Source organism: Sphaeramia orbicularis, chromosome 12 (genome assembly GCF_902148855.1).
Source record: "Sphaeramia orbicularis chromosome 12, fSphaOr1.1, whole genome shotgun sequence".
NCBI lineage: Eukaryota > Metazoa > Chordata > Actinopteri > Kurtiformes > Apogonidae > Sphaeramia > Sphaeramia orbicularis.
In genome coordinates, this window is record NC_043968.1 from 35,925,266 (window position 1) to 35,949,330 (window position 24,065).

Genomic DNA, 24,065 nt, shown 5'->3' on the forward strand with positions numbered 1-24,065 from the left:
ACCTAGCAAGAGGGCTTCCCCTGACCTATCACCCTATAGAGAGTGATTGTGGATCTACCTGCTCCCTTTGGCGGCAATGGTAGCCAGAGTTTCCTCAGCTGGAAGTGACAATACTCCCCACCCATCTGTGACAGTCTGCTTTTCTACTATGGGACAGCCTTCCCGATGTGGTCAAGTCAAATTATGCGGCAGTGAAAGAGAAGATGGGATCGCTTTTGGACAGAGACAGTTAATGGACCATTTTAGAGCTAACATATCGGCTCGGGGGAGAGCCTGGAGGTGTACGTGGCTGATGTGAACTGGCTGGTAGCTGGTACTCGTGTTTTTACCTCCAAGTTGCGCGTGCATCACTGTTGTTAGAAAACATTGAAACTCATCTATCGTGCCTTTATCACAAGAAGACATACTCGCAAATAACAAAACACACAAACACGAGTCCAAAGAAAAACACGATATAAAGCAACAGTTCTGACTTTCTGGATCCAGAGAGCGTGCCCACCAATATGGCGGTGTAAACAACAATCACATGACCAGTGACATCAGCTGCAAGTCCTCAATAGGCTCCAACACCACCACAACACTCTAGTGTAGGGGTCACCAACCCTGGTCCTTGAGAGCTACTATCCTGCATGTTTTAGATGTATTCCTCTTCCAACACACCTGATTCAAATGATAAGCCTATCATCAAGCTCTGCAGAAGCCTGATAAAGACCCGTGAGGTGTGAAGGAAGAGAGAAACATCTAAAACATGCAGGATAGTAGATCTCGAGGACCAGGGTTGGTGACCCCTAATCTAGAGGATTAAGAAGTTTAGAAAATGAATGAATGAATGAATGAATGATCTTATTTATTTCTTTGTTAGTATGACTATGGCACAACTGTTGGTCAAAATACAGCATTTCATAAAGCATAATATTTTACAAAATACAATATTTCACAGTGCACAAAAATCCTCCTTTGTTGTGTTGTGTGAGAATCCTGCAGGCATTTTAGAAGTACCGAGCTGCAGCTCCCCTGCTACCAGTCTCCTCAAATATTTGTTAAAGTTTGCATTTTTCATATTTTTTCACTGACTTCACTGTTCAGTTACAGTTCAGTTCATTTTATTTAGTCTAATTGCCAGAAGTCGGATAAGTCACACATGTACAAGCAACAGTCTTAACCTTTTAATCTCAATCAAGTCCTAAATTTCTGTGGTGAAAATCAAGCAACACAAACCAAGTCACTGTTCAGGTGAAGTAAAGTGTTGAGTCAAATCATACAAACTTCTGATACCTATCCCACATGAAAAGTTGAGCCTCAATCAGTAGTCTTCCAAATGAGCAGTAATGGTGAGTGGCGTTCTAATAGGCTACTGCATTATTCATTCCTTCTCTGTCTCTTCAAATGGAGGCTGCTTTATGATGACTGATGCATACTGCATTACAAATCACCCATTTGTCTTTAACAAATCAAATGTGATTCTCCATATTCCTGTGCAGGATGACAGGTCAAATTACAAGTCTAAGTCAAGTAGAGTCTTTCATTAGCATGAGTCAAGGTCATCTGAAGCGCAAAAAACTGTGATTATGCCCCTCACCTCCGCTAAATGCTGTTAAATGTCTTAATTATATTTCTTGTCAGGGAGGGTGTATTTTGCCCAAACTGGGCCTTTTGATTATGAGGAGAATAAACTGATCTACCTGCAAGCGTACTTGGTGATGGTAAAGTGTAGTTTCATCAGCTGTAACATGAAAAAATGACAGTGTAACATGGCAGCTTACTCCCTCTATAGATGTAAGTGGCTGAATTCTTATTCTAAGGTGATTTCTGACTAATGAAAACACAATTATGAATATTATATTCCATTTGTGCAATTAGTTTCTCTTAACCTTTAAGTGTTTTCTCTCATTTTTAAACCTATGGTGTGTGTGTTCTTCATGGTTGCCAGTTGAGGGGCAATTTAACTATGGGTTTAGATTAGGTTTCACTATATTTAACAGAAAACATGAACACAGACAAGTAAATAAACCACACTGACAGAAACACAGTTTTTGATGGTTAACAATGTGTATTTTGCCTTAAAAAAATACCAAAACAGTAAATATCCTTCAAGTTGCATTAAATTAAGAGAACGCAGGAGACGGAAGGATACAGGAGACATGATACCATAAAGAGGCCTGTAAACTGAATTAAGTTGTGTTTATCACCATCTGTGCATCAGTAGTAGCTGACTCAACGTTTGAGTAGTGGCATTCTGCAGAAATGTCACACTCAATCTAATTCAGGGATTGATTTATTCATTTGCTGCATGTTGTGTTCTTTTATTGGACATGTCCATCAGCTGTCAAGGACCCACGGTTCAGTAAATAAAAAGGTGAATCTGAGGAAGAGCAAACACACAAACATGAAGTCAGTTGTGATGCAGCTGTGGTGTGATTCATCAAAAAGTGTGTGAGCGGCCCCGTCTGTTCTGGGCTTTCAGCTCAGTGGCAGGAAGCAGCATCACAGCCAGCAACTAATCAGGTGATGTAATAGGCCGATGTTTTATAGACCAATATCTGACTGTGCTGCAGACCTGTACCACTTACCTTGTTAGAGGCAGGCGTTACGGCCTATTTGTTATCCTAATGTGTCATGTGACCATGTTAAGAGGGCAACGAGAGGGACACGATTCTGGCTTTGCCCTGCTGCGAGTGTTGATTTCACGGTCTATTAAGCTGGTGATTGTGGCACCACTGTCTGCAACAAATTCTACATCAGTTCCACCTACAAGTTCTTAGCACACTGCACACTGCAGCGACTCTTACACAAACACACAAAGAACGACGTGATGAGGTTTAGCAGAGCAGAGCAGAGCTGGTGTTTCCTGAGAACCTTTAAGTGGAGATGAGTTTAACATAAAGACCCAAGCTGATCATTTCCATTCGACCATTAATTTACAGACAGAAGATGAATGGTGTATTTAGCTACATAACACTACATTAAACTGTGTCATAATTAGGGATGTAACGATGTGAAAATTTCATATCACAGTTATTGTGACCAAAATTATCCCGGTTATCATTATTATCACAATATTGTTGAAATTGTGCTCAAAATGTTCAAAAAGTACTAATACACACACTGAAATAATTTAACCAAGTTTTGTTTTGAATTAAAAAAAAAACAACAACAACAAAAATAAAATAAAATAATTGGCACAATGCACTTTTTCTTGGCATAAACATTCAAGTATTAACCCTCAGGGGTCTGAGCCTATTTTGTCTGTTTTTCAGTACTTTTGATTTTGTCTTTATATACTATTTTCAGAAATGTTTATTATACCCATGTTTGGTATCTTTTTTTTTCCAGCACAACTTCATCTATATCATCTGCCTATTATTTTTTCACTTTAACCTACTATAAAAACATAAAAGGCCAGAAAACACACACACAAAAAAATATAAAATCCGATTTGAAAAATGTATATAATTTGTTCCATAAATAACACAAAGATGCTGAACGAACCTTTTCAAAGACTTTAAAAGTGAATATTGGTTCCAAATATTAAGTATATACAATTAAAATTGTAATAAATTAAAACTATGCTCAAATATTTGACATAAAAGCATATATTTACATAGGCGTTTTCTCCCAAAAAGTCCGGTAATCAAACGCGGTTATCATGATAATTAGATTTTAAACGGTAATACTAACCGTTGGCAATTTTACCGCGGTTTATCGTTATACTGGTAATCGTTACATACCTAGTCATAATTTTGCTATGCCATTTATATGTGGTATATGTACTCCAAATTTACATTTACAGGCTATTGTATGTCAGTAATTTCTGTTGTAACGTGTGCACCTGTGTGAAAGGTACAATATTGAACATACATGAAGAAATCAACATTTATTAATATGTATAGTATGTACTCAGATGTCTACGTAGAGGATTCAAGATATATTTTTCATGAACATCCATATGCTCACACACCTTCAACGCTTCAACTGCAACATTAGCTGCAGTTAGTTTAGAAAATTAACTAACAAACAAAAAACTGGGACCTGTTACACCACAGACACTTCACATCAGCACCAGGGCATAAGAGACTCTTCAAGATTGAACTTCTAAAGCATGCCACGAAACATTTACTGATGTAACAACTGCTCAGATTCCTCAAAGAAAGCAAATGTTTTACTAATGAAATGTGTTTTATTGAATATTTACAAATGCAGAATTTTACTATTAAATTATGTCCATGTGTGTTTTATGGAATATTCATGTTTTTATTGTTCAAACTTTATTTTATTATTTATCTTTTACCACTAAGTGTCTTTTAAAGGTGTCCTGTGTAATCTTCCTGTAAACACAGAGTTATGTTTTCATCCAATCCTAACCATATTTGATGGCAAAAGCTTTTGTCGTCATAAACCATTTACAAAACCTATGCTTTTACACATTGGACATCGTTTTAACAGCCTTCTTCATTGCTGCATTTGTCTGCTTAATAATTTCTTGGCAGATTCTTACCACCGACTGTTTTATTAGTAGAAATCTCTCAACTGCACCGTCATTGTAAGTAGCCTACAGCACTTGAAGACTTCATTATACAATTCATAATTTGCAAGCAAATGTAACATCACATGATGATACTTTTATTCATTAATGTTGTCAATTTCCAGTTTTAATGGGTTGTGACAGTCTATGTGTATTGTCAGATGCAAATCAACTTTTGTGACAATGGCCATTATACATGATAAATGCATAAATGAGAACCTGAGGCTGAATATGAAACACAACATCTACTTTTTTGTGCTGTGGTTCATCAGGTACAATGGGGAGTCTACACACTGCATTGTTTGGCAGTTTGAACCTTTGTTCCCACATTTAATATAAAACAGAACTTTGAAGCGTAAAGGGTGTTGGCCTAAGAACACCTGCACCAGAACACACACACTCACACATACATATGACATTTAGCCAAGATCAAAGATTACAAGTCTGATCTGAAACCTGGTACGCCTGAACATCACTGCGTAATAACAGGCCTGATGAGGGGCATGGTGTGCAGTACTAATCTCATCAAAGGGCATGACATTTGGAAGTAAAACACACAAGAGCATTATCTTGTCTACTTTCATACAAAAATCACTTTTTTTTTCAAAAATTTTTTTGCTGAAAACTTTGTTTAATTGAGAAAAGAAGAAAGAAAGTATTTTCATTGTTGAGACAGTTTACCACTGAGTTACATAGCCCTTCTGTTTTATTTTAGTTTTCAATCATTTGGGAACCAAGTATATAATCACTGGACTTTTGCAACTAAAATGTTTGCCATCTTCTCTGTGGTGGTCACTGTCTGATTCTCCTCTGTAGGATGTCCATATATTTTCATTTGAAGACAGATATAGATGATATAGTCAAGGCCAAAGGTTTTGGCAAGGACTAAAACTGACTCTGGATAAATGTGATCCATTTGATCATAAAATCTTTGAAAATTATAACATTTTAAATTTCAATTTACCTCAGAAACCTGTTGAAAAAAAAAAAAAAAAAAATACAATTGAAGAAGAAAAACTTTGGCCATGACTCTCCCCAGCAAACGCATTCCCTACTCTTCTTCTTTATGTACTAAGATTTCCCCAGACTCTCTACCCCCCCCCCCCCCCCCCCCATACAATATATGCTTTGTAGATGATAAAAAAAAAAGCTAAATTCTTTCCAATTTTGAGCTGAAGGAGTATTCTTTTTGAACTGACTGACAACTTTCTCATAAAGTTCAGCACAAACCATCCTTACAAAGTCAAAGCCTCGGGGGACATTTCTTTTCTGTTTAATCTGACCCTCACCTGTTGCCACTTACCCTGTTAAATGTGAACTCTAGTAGAACAACGGCGCTTGTGCATTCTATAAACGTTATAGTCTTATTTTGCTTCAGTACCAAGTTGCTGTTGTTGTTGTTGTTTTTTTTTTATGTGAAATTACTTCTATTTTCTCCTGTCAGTTAAATGGAGGTTCATGAGAATTAATAAATCAGACTTTATTGCATTTTTGAGTGTTCCATCTTCTCTGGACATGGGGTTGCATTTTCAGCAGCTCTCAGTGAAAATGAAATATTTTGTTTTAACGAACATTTATGGCATCGATAGTCTGTGCATCAGATATACATTTCCTCTGTCAGCACAAGATGGCAGCATCGTATCATTGAAATCTGGAGACAACCTGTTTTATGCATATTATCGTCTAGTTAACTGTTTTGAATATCATCCTGCTTCCTCCTACTACTGTGTACTGCCAACATGCTTAGCAATTGCGTAAGCATAACGAGTTTGTGAATATTTTGTCTAACAAAGGGGAATGAGTCACTTCAGTTCTTCAAAGGAATGCAGAGCAAATGGTGGGAAAATGTGAAAAAGACAACAAAAAAAAAAAAAGAAAGAAAAAACCTCTCGGAGGCCTGGCTTTGATCAACACTATAATTTAATTACCTGCATACCACAGAGGGCCTTTATTTGGAATTTCAGTCTCAGTCGTCCTATTTTCTACACAGCACTGTAAATTCAAGGGGGAATTTTAAAAGTTTGTCTCTTTACTTCTTAAAAGTTGAAACAAATGCTAATGTCAGTATAATCAGGCTTATACAACGTCTACACACAATATGAAGTATAATGTACCACAACTAAACAAAGTCACACTTGAAATGATAAAAATTAGATGTAATTATTTTGTCATTTATGTACAAGGTTAAGCTTTCTTCAAATAAATACGTGAAATGTACAGGTCTGTATGTTATATCTATTATATTGTTATATTTTAGATGTTTTCAGATATCCTTTAAAAATTTTTTTTTTCCTGAAATAGGATTTTTTTCACACATATTGAATTTTACAATACATTTTAGTTACTGCAGAGTTCCACTATCAACATTATACTAGAAAAGGTTGTTTTCAATTTAAACAAGCATTTTTCCTCAGATAAATGCAATTTATTTGATCAACCATTTTCCGTTTACCAACTGAAATGTCAATATTCTTAAAGTCAATTAAATATTCTTAATATTCTTAAAGTCAATAAACAATGAAAACCACATGTTCTGATTATACCTCAAGGGGGCGACTACGTCTGTGATATAGGGTTAAAAAGTCAGTACGTTTGCCTACTTTTTCCTTATTATCTGTAAAGTTGTAATAGTTTTTTATTGTATCGGTGACTCTTGCTGTTCTGTCTCTCAGTGGGTTTATACAATCACTACTGCACCACGTTTCATGAAACCTGGTGGAAAGGTAGGACAGGGGCCAAGGATGAGCCTGTTCACTTTTGAAGAGGATGAACACAATGAACAGGAGCCTGAAATTGTGTTTCACTTTCTCCAACATTGGAGAGTCACAGGCTGACAGATTAGATTAAAAAACTAACCACAGACTGACACCGACAGCAGACTTGGCACTAGACCCTTTACCATGGCAACAGTTAATTAAACTAACCAGTGGCACCAACTGACAAAAACAAAGAGACATAATTCATGATTTGTGGTTTAATAATGTCTGAAATGAGAAGAAGGGTGGTCTGTCAGCCTTGGTGGAGGTTTGCACTTTCTGAATGCATTTCTAAAATTGTTAATTAAATCAAGATGCAACACGAATCTACATTAGATCAAATGTAGAGTATTCTTAAGTCTATGTTGACTCCCCTTGGATCACCTGTGTCCTTGCACAAACAACAATAATAAGTGCACATTAAGTGAATATTAAGGACAAGGCCTTTTTTTTTTTTTTTTTCCGACCCTTTACCACAGAGACATTGAGAGAAATAAAACTCATGGAAAAGTGAGTGGTTTACATACTGCAAATGGCCAAGGAATTTAATTTAATCTGGACTACTGCAGTTCAGCTTCACTGTATGATGTACATGATCTACATTTTATGACAGCTATTGGTTGGTGAAGAAGTACAAATGTATAGTACTTATTTTGTTTTTGTTTATTTGTATCAGACAGCTATTGTTTGGTGAAGGAGCACAAATGTATAGTACTTATTTTGTTTTTGTTTATTTGTATCAGACAGCTATTGTTTGCTGAAGGAGCACAAATGTATAGTACTTATTATTTATTTTTTTTATTTGCATCATACAGCTATTGTTTAGTGAAGGAGTATGAATGTATAGAACTTATTTTGTTTTTGTTTTTTTTTTGCATTGGGCTGTTGTACATGTCCCGTTTGTGTGTGTGTGTGTATGGGCGTGGTGTAAGATTAATGTAAAATAATTAAAATTGTAATGTAATGTAGAGGAGACCCCAGGAAGAATAGTAACTGATGATTCAGTTGCTAATGGGGATCTTAATAAATAAACTGAAATGAACTGAACTACAGGTAATGGTGGCTCTGACTCTGCATTGTGCTACAATAAAACTAAGAAACCATCTCGGACTTATAAGAGGACTTTTTTTTTCCTATTGAAGCAGCAAACAAACACATCATCTGACACGGCCTCAGTCTTTACTGTGATCAAAAATAACCATGTAATAGAGATGTGAGTAATTTTCCTCACTCTGGATAATATAAAATGCTGACTTAAACTATTTCTGCTGACCCTACTGCTAAAGTCCTGAGAGCCCAGTAAAAATATGGTGTTTGAAATGGAAATAAAGTGCTTGTGCTGTGAAAAAGCCCAGCTAATCTGCTGTGACCCATGACCCTTCTGTCAGGTAATATCATCAGAGCTTCCTGCTCTGGCTGAGAGTCAGCCTCTGTTGGCCGTTAATCTTCGTTAGCTAAAATCAAACAGTTCTCTCGCTATGATCTGACCAATTTCCTGTTCTCCTTCAGCTATTCTGTGGCGTCGGTGAGCGCAGAGCCTCGTGTCCTCTTCCTCACAGGGAGGAAGCTTCCACATTTCCATCAGGAATGTGGAGGATTGAAGATGTGTGTGTTCTCTACCCCTGCGGCATTTCTTGTTTCTACCTCTTGTCAAGGCGTGAATAATAGACTAGCTGTGTGCTTTGGTGCTTAAGAGGGTCTTGTATCTTCTAAAAATTCAGAGTGGTAACAGATAGCCTGCTCATCAACTGCATAATACATTAATCTGCTTTTTTCCCCCTTAACTGCATCCACAGCAAAATGCTCTAAACCACACTTCAAAACCATCACCACTATCATTTCTTGAAGCAAGGCTCCTATTTTCATCAACGTGTCTCTGTGTTTGGTCTATTGATTCAATATCACTTCTGTCTGTTCACTCTAAATAGTCTGCATTGACTCTAGGATTTATTTAAGTTATTCATTCTATACAACTGAGAGACTTCATGACAGGTGTTTTTTCTTTTTTTTTTAGTATCATGTCTACTGTCAAGAAACTGGGGTGAAAAGTAAACCCAGTGTTTGTGAAAGTTACATGGGTAATGTTGGGTAAAAATTAAATTCTGATGTCTTTATTATTATTATTATTATTATTATTCTGAATGGGCTTTCTCTATGAATCAAGTTGTCTTTTCAAAAACAAAGTTAGGAGTGTGCTCAGTCTTAATGCTGCTGCAACTCTTAGACTAAAACTTAGAGGAAATACCAAGACCTTGAAAATGTCTCAGGTTAAAATTGGTGAAATTGACAGAAAATGAGTGCTGCCAGTGACGGTGCTGACCTTCAAGTATCCACGCTTGTGCGGTCTTAGTTTATCCCCTATATTGTGTCTGATTGTGTGGTCCTTACCTTGAATCTTCCAGCATCCTGTGTGATGTCTGATGCACTGGTCATCCTCAGTCCACACTTTTAGCTGCCATTTAAACTTAAAACCTTCACTTCCTGGCAGCTTTTACATTTTAAAAGTGACTTTATGAGAGAGGGAATAAAAATCAAACAGCAAAAAAACAGACAGAAAAACACTTGGAAAAAAAAAAAAATCCTAGGCTGTAGACATTTTCTTGAATTACAGGCCTCACGTTGGCAATAATAAAGGTGTAATATTATCTATCCATGGATACGATCCGCAGACTGAGGGCAGTTTATTGTATGCCTTGCCTGAACCTCACAATCAATATTTAATAACAGACTTGGTGGACTGGTGCTGTGATGAAAGAAAAAGGTGCCATAATGTGCCAGAAAGCAGATAATGTACAGCCATGTGGATATTTGTACTTTGAAGTTTTAAAGATAAAAAATAGGGCTCTGCAGGTTACAGCTTTGGATTAAAGCGATAGTTTAAACTGAAGGAACCTGATTCATTTTCTTTTCTTTTCTTTTCTTTTCTTTTCTTTTCTTTTTTCTTTTCTTTTCTTTTCTCTGAATGTCCTTGTTGGAAGACACACGTAAGTAAAAACATAACATTATCACTCTATAAACACACTCAAAGGCATACCATCAAAGTTAAGCAAAGGTGCAGTATTAGTATTGTCACTTAAATGTACAGAAGTGATGAGGAAAAAGTGTTATTTGTTTCTAAAATGACTGTCTACACTTGAGGAAAGTTACGTATTTTTGCTAAAAAACCAAAAAACAAAAAAACCTAAAAAGCATAAGTTGAATAAATATGTTAAGTACTATTACTGCATTATTGCCTAATGTGATGTAGTAATATTTACCTTGGAAAATACACAAGCATATAAAACTGCATTTAAATCCAATACGTTAGTAAATGTACTTTCTTCAACCTGTATTGTCTAGATCTTTTAAAGGAGAAACCTTGATCCATATGCAGAAACATTTCCATGAGCAGAGTTGACCTTCACTATTTTTGGAAAATATCAAACCCCATTTAATATCTGTGAATGAAACGTGAAAACTTTGACCTTTGACTTCTCTTTCCTCTCTCTCTCTCTCTCTCTCTCTCTCGCTCTTTCTCTCTCTCTCGCTCTTTCTCTTTCACTCTTTCTCTCTCTCTCTACTGGGGATGCAGTTGTGACGGTGAGACAGTACGGGAGTGGATTGGACACAGAGTGGACATACAGTTGACAGGCCTCGCCCAGGACAGCGGACAGCACGGGGAGGGGGGGTCGACATTGGGGGAGGGGGTCCCCAATGAGGGATCACTGTTTTAGATCAATCAGCGGTTACCTGTTCCCCAATCACTGTTTAAACCCTGATCAAAGGCATCTACCAATTCCAACAATAGCTGGATAAGTACATTTTAATGATGACAAAAAATAGAAACAGCTTGAGATTCGATTCAATTCAATTCGATTCAATTCAATCAGCTTCTGCTACTGAATAATAAAGAATATTGCTGAAATGCTGAGGACTAAATTGAGCTTTTCGGGCTTTGCCAATGTACGAGCATTAGTCAAATACATGGAATTGAAGTACTCTAAGAAGTATTTCAGTATTTTGGCAACAGAGCACTTACAGACCTTTATTTGACATGAGAATCATCATCATATCATGTTTGGTGTCTGTAGAGTAAGCAAAGTCCACCCACAAGACCAAATTACCGTGACTTCTTAGAGCACAAAAGTGAAACATGATTCCCAAAATGTTGAACAATTAACAGAAACTACATTAATTTACCCAAATAAAGTGTCTCTCTCTTTTTTTTAATGGTTAAATTTTGCTTGTGATTCAACATAGAGTCTGTAAGGTAAATTTTTTTGGTGATGTCTTATTTTATGGACTGTCACGCAGCGACTTGGGCTACACAGTAATATACATACAAACACCTCGATGTATATTTACTATGTTTAGTGAGAACAGCAGAGTGAGTTGTCACTGGGGATGGAGCCGACTTTACTATGTGGTAAAAACAACAAGAAAAAAATCAAACAAACACAAGGGAAAAGGGTAGAATGAGAGAGAGAAAGAGAGAGAGTGAGAGAGAGAGAGAGAGAGAGAGAGAGAGAGAGAGAGAGAGAGAGAGAAAGAGAGACTATGAAAGAAAGGAGAGAATGAGGAGGGAGGTTGTGAAACAGTACAACATCAGACAGCCACTGGAACATAACAACACAGAGAGAGACAAGTATTAGGAAAAATGGTTTAATATAGGAGACAGAAGCAAAAAACTGCATCACACAAGAACATACGTTTACAAAAATAATTCTGACTGCTTCAGCTACACAGTTAGTTCACAGAGAAGGACAGAGAAACTGGAAAAATCTAAACAGCTAAAATCAAAAAAATTCTAATTAGTTGATCTCTTTATTAAACTAATACATTAATCCACTGAAGGTGACTAAATATTTCTATTCCTTCTTTTTCTATAATTGTCTTATCGTGTAGACGGCACAATACAGAAGTCAAATGAAACTTACCGCTGTTGTATAGACAAACTCGCTAGAACTATTTATAAAGCAAAATGAGAGATTTGACACTCACCTACCCTCTGTTTTTCGGAAAATAAAGAAAAGTCAGAAAGAAAGGTAGAAAGAAAGAAGAACACTCAAGTGAGGAAAAAGAAGTGAAAGAAATAAAGCCAAAGATCTTCTAGAAAATCTTATATCAAAAGCCAACTTTCTGGAGGCCAGCTAGAAATCATACTCGGGGACCAGTCAGGGTCAGGCCACACCACCAGGCCAGACAGCTTTTTTTCTAAGATTTTTTTGTTGTATCCTTTAATCTCCAGTATAAAAAATTCCACTGGTACAAAATGCATAAGTACAATCAGTTGTAGAAATAGGAAAGCCTGCATTTTTTGTACTTTTTAAATCCCATCCAGTGACAGATTTCGAAGTGTTGTCAAACAAACATACATCACGCTTACAGGATCCACTGAAATGCATTGACTTTGGCTTCTCTCAAGACAATAACTACTGAAAACCTTTTTGAGAGTCAAAAAAACATAAACAGAAAAAGGAAAGAAAAGAAATTTGATAATTTCTACAGACAACAAGCTCTTTTTACGGCACGGAAAGAGAACACACAAAACATTTTTCCTCAAAAAACTTGACATAAGCCATAATGCAAAGAAACGACAAGTTCATTTTTTTTTCCTTTCAGTTTTCTTTGTTTGATAAATAGCACTTAAGATAATTAAGAAAGAAGGAGAACAGAGAAGTGAACAGTGACAAGATAGAAAGATTACAACAAGCATCTGCGATGAAAGCCCCTGAGGTGAGCCGCTCGACAGAAACTCCGCGACCCTCTTGTGCTTTGACATTGAAACAAAAAAACAAATGCTTCACACTACACTGTGCAACTCGGTGAGATTTGGCAATTTACAACATAGTTTTTGGGACAGGTAAAATGCTCTAAACAACGCAGACAGCCGTATAAAATAGAGCGCCGCAGCACGACTCGAGCAGCGCATAATCCGTAGCCTCCACACTTATGAATAAAATGAGCGGTGAATTGTGCAAGAGTGAGGTGAGGAAGTAAAGTGTGCAATCGCAGGATGCAAAGTTTCCACTTTGACTTTAATTGCAGCGGTTTTTACGACGTGAAACCTGCACACGCTGGTCAGAAAAATGGTCCATTAACACTGACTGCACTGGGACTCCTCCTGTCCAGCTATCATACAGGTAGTTATGGCTGTTTGTGGCACTGCTCATGTACTGCATTTAGGAAAAGTCTTTCTCCTCCTCCATGAGGCCAGATAAAGTTTCGTGTTGGGTTTGGTCTTTGAGAGGATAATGAAAGCTGTATTGCCTTCATCTCGGCTGTGGCTTGTTTTGCCTGTGCGGACCTGCAGACGTGACCCTTCCTTTCCAACCAACAGCGCTTTTATTTCCCCTGTCGCTATTCCAATAAGACATCTCTCCACATAGCCCTGTTTCTAATAACCCCGCTTAGCCTGGGAGACAACGGCCAGACAGAGAGCGGCATCCTTCAAACAGGAGCCTCGTTTTCTCTCCTCCTTCCTTCCTACTTTCCTTCCATCCTTCCTTCCTTCCTTCCTTCCACAGCTGCTGCGAGGACTAAACGGCCATTTCAGCCTCTCTGCTTGGGTCGATCTGCCAAAATGGTGGAAGAGGGAAACCCAGACTTTCACAAGTAGGAGGTTAACCGTACACAAAAGTGACCCTAGACTTGGCACACATCACTGTCCAGCTATCAAACAGGACTGACAACACCTTGTTCTTTTATAATACTGGTACAACGCTCCCTGGTTAAGGCGACTGGTGAGCTTCTGTAGAAAATAATGCTGCCTTTATTTTGCAGACCGTAAACTAGGCTTTCAGGGAGGGGTAAGGGGGACAGTTGAATAGACTGACAACATCGTGCCATGTAAACGGCTTGACCATGAGAATGTCATTAACACACTTTGGCATCTAAACATGATTTTGGCCCATTACACCACAAGACTTTGTGATTATGGAGAAGTCTTAAAAAAGTATCAAATCAAACAGGTAAAAACTTGCTCCAGACCGTCCCACCTCTACATATATATATATATATATATATGTGTGTGTGTGTATATATATATATATTTTTTTTTTTGACTGTCCGATGGCAACGTGTGCTTTTTCCTCAAAAGATCGAGGCTTGTTTGTGAACGAGCGAGTCTTGCCCTGTGCTTACATCATGAAAGCAAGCATCTGAGCTGATACACAAAGTAATGATCCTCGCCGTTTGAGACAAACAGCACCGGCTACAACTTGTGAAATGTTTTGAACCCCACAAAAGGGATAAGAGGATTTGTGAGAAATAAGGCTTTGCGTATGACTCTCACCTCAATTTTCAACTGAGGAGTGGGATACCGTGCCGGCGAGAAAACAATCAAAACAATACATACCGAAGCCTGATGTGTGTGTCTTGTTTTTGTGTCTGTACGTGCGAGATACTAATAGAGAGAGAACAGGAGTGCAAAGATTTGTGGTAAGGCTTTGATGAATAAAACGGCTGTACAATGGCTAAAAACATCAGTGCAGGATTTTTTTTTTTTTTTTTTTTTTTTAAATTGTGTGCGTGTGTTTTTTAAGAGTGTGTGCGTGCACGCTGGCGGGTGGTAGCAGTCGCTGTAGAGGCTTTCACACTCAGGGGCTCTCATGCACAACAACAAAGTAAACTGTGAGGTCTGCACGAGAGTGTGTATGTGTGTGTGACCGTGTGTGTGTATATAGATATATATATGACACATGGGCACTTTTTTTTTACATCTTTACAAAGAAAAAAGCAAACATGACATTTTCAGGCAACAAGACCACAGAATAGCAAGTTAACAAACTCTTTTTTAAATCTATATTTTAAATATGAGGGATCCATACAAAACACTTATAATAAAATACCCATGTTATCAAATAATTTCACAAGAAATACACTGACGCGCTAGGCAGGAAGTACCTTCAGAATTTGGCACTAAACTCCACTGATCTTGTCTTTTTTTCTTTATAAGACATTTTGCTGAACAACAAAACACATCTAAATATTGTTTCCCACAAGAGAAATAAAATAATAATGACATTGATGCTTCACAAGCTGACATTATAATATATATATATATATAGATATATTTATATTTATATATATTTTTAGGAATTTTATATAGCTAATTAACTGACAAGAAATTTAGCAAATAGGGACTCCTTAAAAAAGAAGAAAAAAACAAAACAAAACAAAAAACAAAAGTAACTATTATAGTAATATGAAAGGCTTTGTCTATTGTTCAAGTAAACTGATTTTTTAGTCTTCTCTTGAAAAACATGAGACATTTAAGACCGTTAGACTTGTGATGAAACCACAACTAAACTCACGAGAAGCACCGACGTTAACGCGGGTTACAGGTATCTTAGTATTTTTTTCCTCTATACATTTAAACAGTAGAAAATATAGGTCATTTCATCATGTGCATTTAAACCACGGATTGTCTATCTGTGAGTCAGTTCAGCAAAAGGTGACACAAGTAGGTAGCATTTCTCCCCCCCCAAACAGGGCAAATGTCTTTTTTTATTTTTACCTTTAACTACTCTAGAAAAAAGTGGTTCTATATATAGACTTTGAATGAGAAACAGAGCCACTTAAAATGGCCTTATCAAAAAACTTTACACTGCCTGAAAAATGTAAAAACCATTAAGAGAGCTCTGAGAGAGTCTAATATTGATCAGACAGTTTTTATTCAAAACTGTTTGGAAGTAGTCTTATTTCTCAGAGAAACTGGCGCAGACTGCTTCTGGCCCATGCACTGTTTTTCATCGGCGCCAGAAGCAAAACGATGCGCCAATTCCTGTAGTGAACTTTCAAGTTTACTTTAAATGAAGAAGAAAACAAGGAAAAAACTGAAGAGGAAGAAGAAGAAACAAAAAAAATGCAAGAAAACATACTGAATGGAAATCACTTTGCCACAGGTTGTTGTTTTTTTCTCCAAAAGAAGATGTGTTTTTCCATAAAAATTCTCAGTCTTTTTTTTTTTTGAAGTTTTTTTTTCATATGAATGCAGCTTTATATCTTTTTCACATTGATTCATTTTCTCACCCACCCCTCCCTCCCTCCCTCCCTCCCTTCCTGAAACCCTTCCAGATCCAAATGAGGTCACATGCAAAAAAATCCAACCAAAAAAGAAAAAAAAAAGAAAAAAAAATGATAATAATAAAAATCAAAGTCCAGAAAAGCTAAAAGTTCAAAGTTCAAAAGGTCAGTAGGCGGTGGCGGAGGAGGAGGAGAACCAGGTTATGATCAGGTGAGCTCGGAAAAGACATCATAAAAACAATGATGGGGAGGACGATGACACTTTTTTTGGGTGGGGAATTTTGTTTTTGTTTTATTTGAAAGTTTTTTTTTTGTTTGTGTTTTTTTTTTTTTTTTTTTTTTTGGACGCCACGGAGACATGCTAGGCAAACGATGAGCTAACAGGCATGGAGATGGGTTGTTCTAAAAGGGGGAAAGAAAAAACAGGGGAGAGGAGAGAGTTACACACAGAGAGCCAGAGCACCACACCACTACAGCATTTTAAAAATCAGGAGAAACAACAACAACAAACAACAACAACAACAACAAACAAACAATGCAAACTGTCAGAATAGCAACACCACTCACTGATTTCATTGGCAATTTTTAAGCATAAATTTTGTTGTTTTTTTTTAAATAGATAATGATATTAATGTTGTAGGTCTATATTATACGTACAAGCATTAACACACACTCACTCAGTCGCTCACAGATACACAAAAAACAGACAGCACCCAAAGCTTTATCCATCAGATCCCAGATGGATGTTGTCATTTGGGACATGTACTCTTTTTTTTCTATTGGGTGAAGGGGGTCATTTTACAATTTTCATTTATAAAAATCTTTTACATCTTTGGGTGGGGGTAAAGGGGGCTACGAACAAACAAAAAACACTCAAAAACAAAAATAGGGAAAAAAAAAGAGATTAAAACGCAAGGGGGGAGGGGGGTGTAGAAATCCAACAAGTGAAGAAGTAGTCCCACTATGGATGGAGAGAGGGAGAGAGTGGTAAAAAGAGAGAGAAATGAGTGAATGGATGAACAGCACAGAGAAGTGAATGAATGAATCAATGACAGAAGGAGGAGTGTATGTGTGTGTGTGTGTGTGTGTGTGTGTGTGGGTGGGTGGGGATGGGGATGGGGGGTGCGTTCTCAAATGACAGCGGAGTGTTTGTTGATGGTTTCTGCACTGAAAAAACATGAAAAACACCGGAGAACCCAACTCCACGAGACTTCTCCACAAGGGTCTACTTGAATGATGCTGTATATTTTATAGGAGTCCAATAACTTAACGATAGGCAATAAATAAAATCCGTTTTTTTTTTTTCATCTGAGGCAGTAAAAATGTTGTATAAAAATAGAACTGCTTTTTTTACAAATAAAATTTACAGGCCTGTGGCTTTCTGTACTTTGAATTATTTTTTTTTTTAATCTTTCAACAAACATCAAGTATTTTCAGTTACCCCCTTAACCCATAAACTCTTCTATTAATATTATTATTGTTATAGCCTTCATCAAATTATGGATGTTATTTTGAAAATGTCCTACATGCTGTAATATCCCTTTCAACAAAGACCAATGTGATCTGACCCAGAAAATAGTTACTAATTTTTTCATCATCTGAGAAATTAAAAAAAAAAAAAAAAAAAAGTTCTCATACTTTCATGTAAATTATAAGACATAGCTGGAGTGTGTGTTTTTTTTCTTCTTCTTGTGATGGTGGAGTGTAACTGACGTTGCCACTGACTGTACTGTTCTGTATAGAGGCCACTATGTTTTGCAGCCTTTGCTCCCGGGTTGCCAGCAGGCATAGAGGGGTTTTCAGAGAAGCAGCGGCGGCCTGCAACCAACACCGTGGAGGTCAAAGGTCAAATGTGCATATCGGTGTACGCGTCAAAAAAGAATTAAAAAAAAAAATAGAACCAGGCCAGGCCTCAGGTTCACAATAAGAGAGAGAGAGGAAAAAAGAATTAAAAAAAATCATCATGGCTCCTTTGTCTTTACCTCGGTTCTGACTGTAACTAGTCCGCAAAAATGTATAAATACTCATTCATAAAGAAAAAAATTAAATAACTTTGAAACAAACTTTAAAAAAACACAAGCTACCAAAGATAGCTACTTCCTTCCATTGTTAAAAAAAACATTGCACAAAGTAATGGCGGTAATGGAAGTGTTCATGTGTGTCAAAAATAAACTGTAATAAATAATAATACTTGAAAGCTAACACAAAAATTTTCAAAAAAGCAAGAAAAACAAGAAAAAAAAAAACAAGGCGTGTGTGTCTCCCTCAGGGTGGTTGTAGGTCGTCTCCCCCTCCCTCCCACATCCCTCCCTTCCCTCCCTTCACCCCCCCACCCCCACCCCACCCTTGTAGTCCCTGTGTAGAGAGGTCGTGGCTCGGTTTGCTGTTTTTTTGTTCTTTTTTTGGGGGGGGGACTTACCCTAGCAGTGCTAACATGGGGAGCAGATAGACCCTAGTGCTAAGATCAGTACGGTTTGCTGTCGTTCTTGGAGCGCTTCAGCTGCACTTTCAGCCGCTTCATGCCGATCTGGAAGCCGTTCATGGCCTGGATGGCTGCCTGTGCCGACACTGGATTGTCGTAGCTGACGAAGCCTGTGGAAATGAGAGAGGACAGTGGATGATTGGTGAAAAAGAAAAAAGAAAAATGAAGAAAGTAAAATGTGATTTGTACTAGATCTTCCCAGAAAAACAATTTATTCTAGTGGTAAAATAAAAGGTGGAATGAATTTTGTATTGAATAAATACAGAGATTGTCTAATATACAGTATGATAATGAAATAGACGGCTACATTTTATTAATTAGTTCAACTTTACTGACGCACAGTGAATAGAGCATATGTACAATGAAGTATTTATTATGTGGATCCTATAATAAAAGCAGAGATAGAACCAATATAAAATTAATATGCCAGAGTAATAATTTCATAAACTGGTACTGCAGTCATGAATGAGTTATCTAAAGTTCTGAATTTTTTTGTTTTTTATAATAACTTATCTTGTAATTTCCCCTTAGTCTGACTGCACTGGCAAATTTTCTAGTGTTATGCTGCGTTCCAGGCAACCCGTAACTTGTGTTTTTCCAACCTTCTACCGGTAAAAAGGCACTGGAATGGCAGTCAAACCTGTGACTTCCTATCCGTGAACTCGTACTAGATCGATGTACTCCCAGTTCCAAGTTCTGATGTCACGTAGCAATGGCGGCCCCCATGGATACGGTGTTTATGCAAATTGTTTATTAAAACAAGGTACTGCGTTGACATTATTTATCTGCAAATGTTCTGTATAATCAGCAGCTACTCTAACGTTAGCTAGTTTTCAGTCCATGGAGTGCAAGAATAAATTAATACCAATTAATACCAAACACGACGAATACGACAAAATATACAAATAACACAACATAAAAGGTAGAACAGCTTCTCTTGCCTTATGCACTGTTTTTCCTCCTCTGTTTCCCTCAGCAAAGAACAAGCACCTTTAGCGATAGAAATGGTTGTAAATGAGCATTTCGTACGGTCCACCATGCTGGTTTGTTTACATCTAGCTACCACATTTCCTTGCGCTCAGGCAGTTTGGCGTGACTTGCCTGGAATGTTACAAAGTCATGAGTTGTGGTTTGAAGTCGTGACTTACGGGCTCAAAAATCAGCCTGGAACACAGCATTAGACCCATGCTAATGTTAGCTGCTGTTAGCTCATAAGCTAATGATAACTGAATGATTGTATCTAAAAAAATAAACAAATTTGATTAAAAAATAATATTATATTTTGTACCTTCTAAGACACAGGTAACACTATTTTATTGTTATACAATCTAAACCCAGAAACTTCCATAAATTATTTAGAAATAAAGGTGTCTGGAAGTAGGCTTCACATAATGCTAATGCTACATGTGTAGAGCAATTTGGGTGTGAAGCAGATCTCTACACCTGGTATTAAAATGACTACTTAAGGAGTTTAAAGTATAAAAATATGCTCTCTGTAATTTGTTTGTTTGAAAAAATTGTAATAATGTCATGAATAAAGTTAGAGAGAAATATGCACTAAACCTGACCCCTTATCAGAAACTCCATAACTGGCTACATAAACTAATATCTGGCCATATTCACCTCACATTAAAAAAACAAAACAACGTTGCTGGAATTTCTTTAAGTATGCGCTGAGATAGGAAGTTAAAGCAGCAACAATCTGAGGGACTTTTTCAGTGACTGGAAATAGACTGTGTTCTTTTGCATATGTATTAGCTTGACCGTGTACTATAGCAGCTCTACTGCTGCAAAAGATTAGGTTAAACTAAGTACAGTCAATACATGAGAGGTACGGTGAAAAAGAACATTTAACGTTTTAAATCCTTTATCAGTGAAATTGTTTTTTTTTTTTTTTTTTTTTTTTTTTTTACAGCTATTTTCAATGATTTCATAATTTTCCTTAACCGACCATTTCTTGTAGCTAAATCAGCCAAGTCATCTACTCCAGACATAGGAGGAAGAGTTTTAGTTTTTGTATATAAACTAATATAACCCCCACTTATATCTCACTGCTGCTTTTTCATTATAGCACTACTTAAAACCATTAATGTTTAAGTCCAATAATATCACCTATTAAATGCATAGAAATTCATAGTCTGTCCTAATTTCTGTTTCTTCTAAGAAATATGAAGGAAGTGGTTATAATTATGACTAGATATTTTTAGGCTATGTTTTTTATTTATGTGTGAATATGATGCTTGCTGTGTTTGGTTGAGAGTATGGACGCTCCAAGTACTTGTAAGTCGTAACAGCAGGACACTGTTACGTTTCCTTGAGGCTGTCGCTACAGAAAATTCAACATGACTGACAGTCTTATTACCTCTTGCGTGAAGCACTGGTCATGTCTATTTACAGCTGTTTTAAAATTAATCATATTAATAAACTGATGTTGATTTACAACACCCAAGATCTTCACCGTGTTTGTGTTTGGAGACACGCTTCAGTCATTTACATCTACATTAAAATACACCCCTGGTAAGCATTAAGAAAAGATTGCGCTTTAATGTGTCCCCCAAGGAGACTAGATTTTTGTCTCAACAAGTCATTTAATAATATAGTATGAGTACAAAGACAAATAAATCCCTATTTAAATATGTTCGAACATTTCCACAGTGGTAGATAAAGTCTTTTGATCCCTGACTTGACTGTAGAAGTACATATACCCATTCTAAAAAAGACTATGACAGGTCGCTGATTGTTTTATCAGAAAAATGTGCTGTGCACGAAAGAAAAAAGCAGTCATTGTCAGTGTTTTCCTACAATACAAAATGCTTTTGGATTGAGTTTTTAGTATATGTTGCATTTTGCTGCTATTTAAGGCCAGGCTCATGTAAACTACTTTATATGATTCTATGTAATGTAACCTACTGCAATGCATCATACTCTTTAAGATCATGTAAAATCAGCATTTGCTTATTTTGCTGCTGTTTTGTGACACATATCTGATGTCAGAAAACAACCCTGTTTTTATCTGTGTGACAGATTATTTTCCAGTAAATTCAAGGTTTTATTCATCTTAAGGAGAAGGAGATTTTTTTTTGATCCACAAAGTAACACGTCATCCTTCAGTTTGCTTCAGTGGAACGCATATCATCACACATGTGGTGAAGAATAGATGAAACAGAGAAATGTAATGGACCAAAAAAGTATAGCCTCTATGATGTAGCGGAGTAGAAAAATAAAGTGGCATAATATGCACCCAAGTACTTAATGTACTTGACTACTTCTTGTGTTACATTCAATGACGAAAGCTACAGGAAGTGGTTGAAACTAGTCAAGCAGGTAAACAAACCACTACCCCTGTCTGATAAATGAATTACCTACATTAATTACATTTGGAAGACAGTGGGAACCTTTACCAGACTTACATTCAACTAATTCCCAATTCTCAAAATATGACAATAAACACAATAAAACCACATTTTCTCCTAAAAATAAATGACTCCAATTGGACCATGCACTTGACACAGGCCGCTGTTGGTCAAACTGACTTAATAAAACTTTTGGAGAAGTGCGGTTCTATTTATTTTTTTTGCTGTGTCTCATCAAAAACATCTTTGCGCACACTCCATCTCTTCTCGTAATGTGTCCAACCTCTAGAACTGCCAGTAAACTCCTCAACTCACTTCATCTATCCTCACAATCCATTTTTCTGACGAGTATCAGTGCGGCTCATTTCTGTGCTGCTCTATCTAAATTCATGCCTGATTTCTTCTTGTTTCTGTTGTGGTGACACAGGGATTATAGATGCATTATGTTCATATTTTGTTGTCAACACTTCAGCCTGCATTTGAGGCTTTTGAAGTTGAAAAAAGAAGTCATTTGCTGACCTAGTTCAGGAGCTAAACCCACCAAAGGACAAACAGGATCTGGCCTAAAAATGTGGCTGAGAAATGTAACCCTGTTTTCTGTAAAATCAAGTGGTGTAACAGTTGTGCCCTTTGCAGAATTTTGTAACTATTGTATATTTAGTTTTCAGGTAAATTATTATGATTTTTTTTTTTTTTTTTGAGACACTGACAGGTTCATCTAATCTAAAGATGGTGTTTTTTTTTCTTTTTTAACATATATTGAATATATTTATTTATTATTACTTATAGTTATTATACATTTAATAAACGTTGGCTTATCTGCTCAGTCAACCTCATACGTACTGAAATTAATAACCTGAAAACACTTGTCTTTATAACTGTATTAATAACTCTTGTATGTATACACATTAGTATGTTTTTTCAACCACAGAAATGAAAATGCACTATAAGATACACATAATAACTTCTATTTTTCATGTAATTTACAGGAATACTCATTTTTATTATAAAGAAAGGGTGATGTTTAATGAGGTGTTGGAAAATTTAACATAAAAAGAGAAAAGGCAGAGAAATGTTGAGTGAAATATCTGTCTTATGCCCCGTTCACATTTTCTAGAATGGTAGGGAAAGGTTCAAAGATTTACAAATAACCCTTAACAGCGCAATTTTCAGGCAGTGATAATTGTTTTCTCTGCCTTTTGGTGAGTTTTTTTTTTTTTTTTTAATGGCATGAAATCTCCGTGTATAATTATGACTTAGATGTTGAGGTAAATGCTATTTACAAGCAGGAAACATCTAGCCTTCATTTCCTCTGAAAGACCCTCCACCTCTTTGTGCAGCTGCTTCTCTCAGAGGACCTTGGCCCTGAACCGTGACACAAAAAACACGTGACAGAGGGAAAAAAAAACGCTTCCCCATTTACGAGCCCACCGTGTCCATGGCCTACCGAAGCACTTGCTAAGGTTTGTCTGTTTGTCGATGAAGACTTTGGCAGAGACCACGTTTCCGAAAGGCATGAACATCTGCAATATGTCCTGGTCTCCGAACTCCTGGGGCAGGTGGTAGATGAACAAGTTGGCACCTTCGGGACCTGGTAGGACGAGACGCAGAGCAGGTGTAAGGTCACGGTGGTTTTCACTGAGGCAACGCTGCAGGAGAGGCAGCGCTGCTTTGTGGCGACTACTGCCTCTGTGCTGTTGTCATAGAAACGGAGCTGGAGCACAACAATATCGCATGACCTTGAGTTATTGCTTTTAAACAACATTCTCCAACTGTATTGAACATTAAACAAAGATGAAAGCTTTTGGTTTCCATTCAGTAATTATATTGTGGGCCTGTACTGTTCTTTTCTTTTTGATTCATTCATTTAGTTTTGTTTTGTCTCTCTTAAGAGGGGTCATAGGTCATCCCTATTTCTTCCATTACACATCCTAATAATCATAATA

The 24,065-nt window shown here is 36.9% G+C and overlaps 1 protein-coding gene across 13 annotated transcripts in view; it reads right to left on the reverse strand.

The window, feature by feature from the left end:
• Positions 1–11,905: 11,905 nt before the first annotated feature.
• Positions 11,906–24,065, reverse strand: part of celf2 (cugbp, Elav-like family member 2) — a 249,899-nt gene continuing 237,739 nt past the window's right edge. For all 13 annotated transcript variants that reach the window (XM_030148793.1, XM_030148792.1, XM_030148789.1 and 10 more), the window contains 2 exons: positions 23,567–23,710; positions 11,906–18,876 (listed from right to left, as the gene is read on the reverse strand). In XM_030148793.1, coding sequence (XP_030004653.1) covers positions 18,749–18,876; positions 23,567–23,710 — 272 coding nt within the window. In that variant the 3' untranslated portion in view covers positions 11,906–18,748. The remainder of the gene's footprint in view (positions 18,877–23,566; positions 23,711–24,065) is intronic.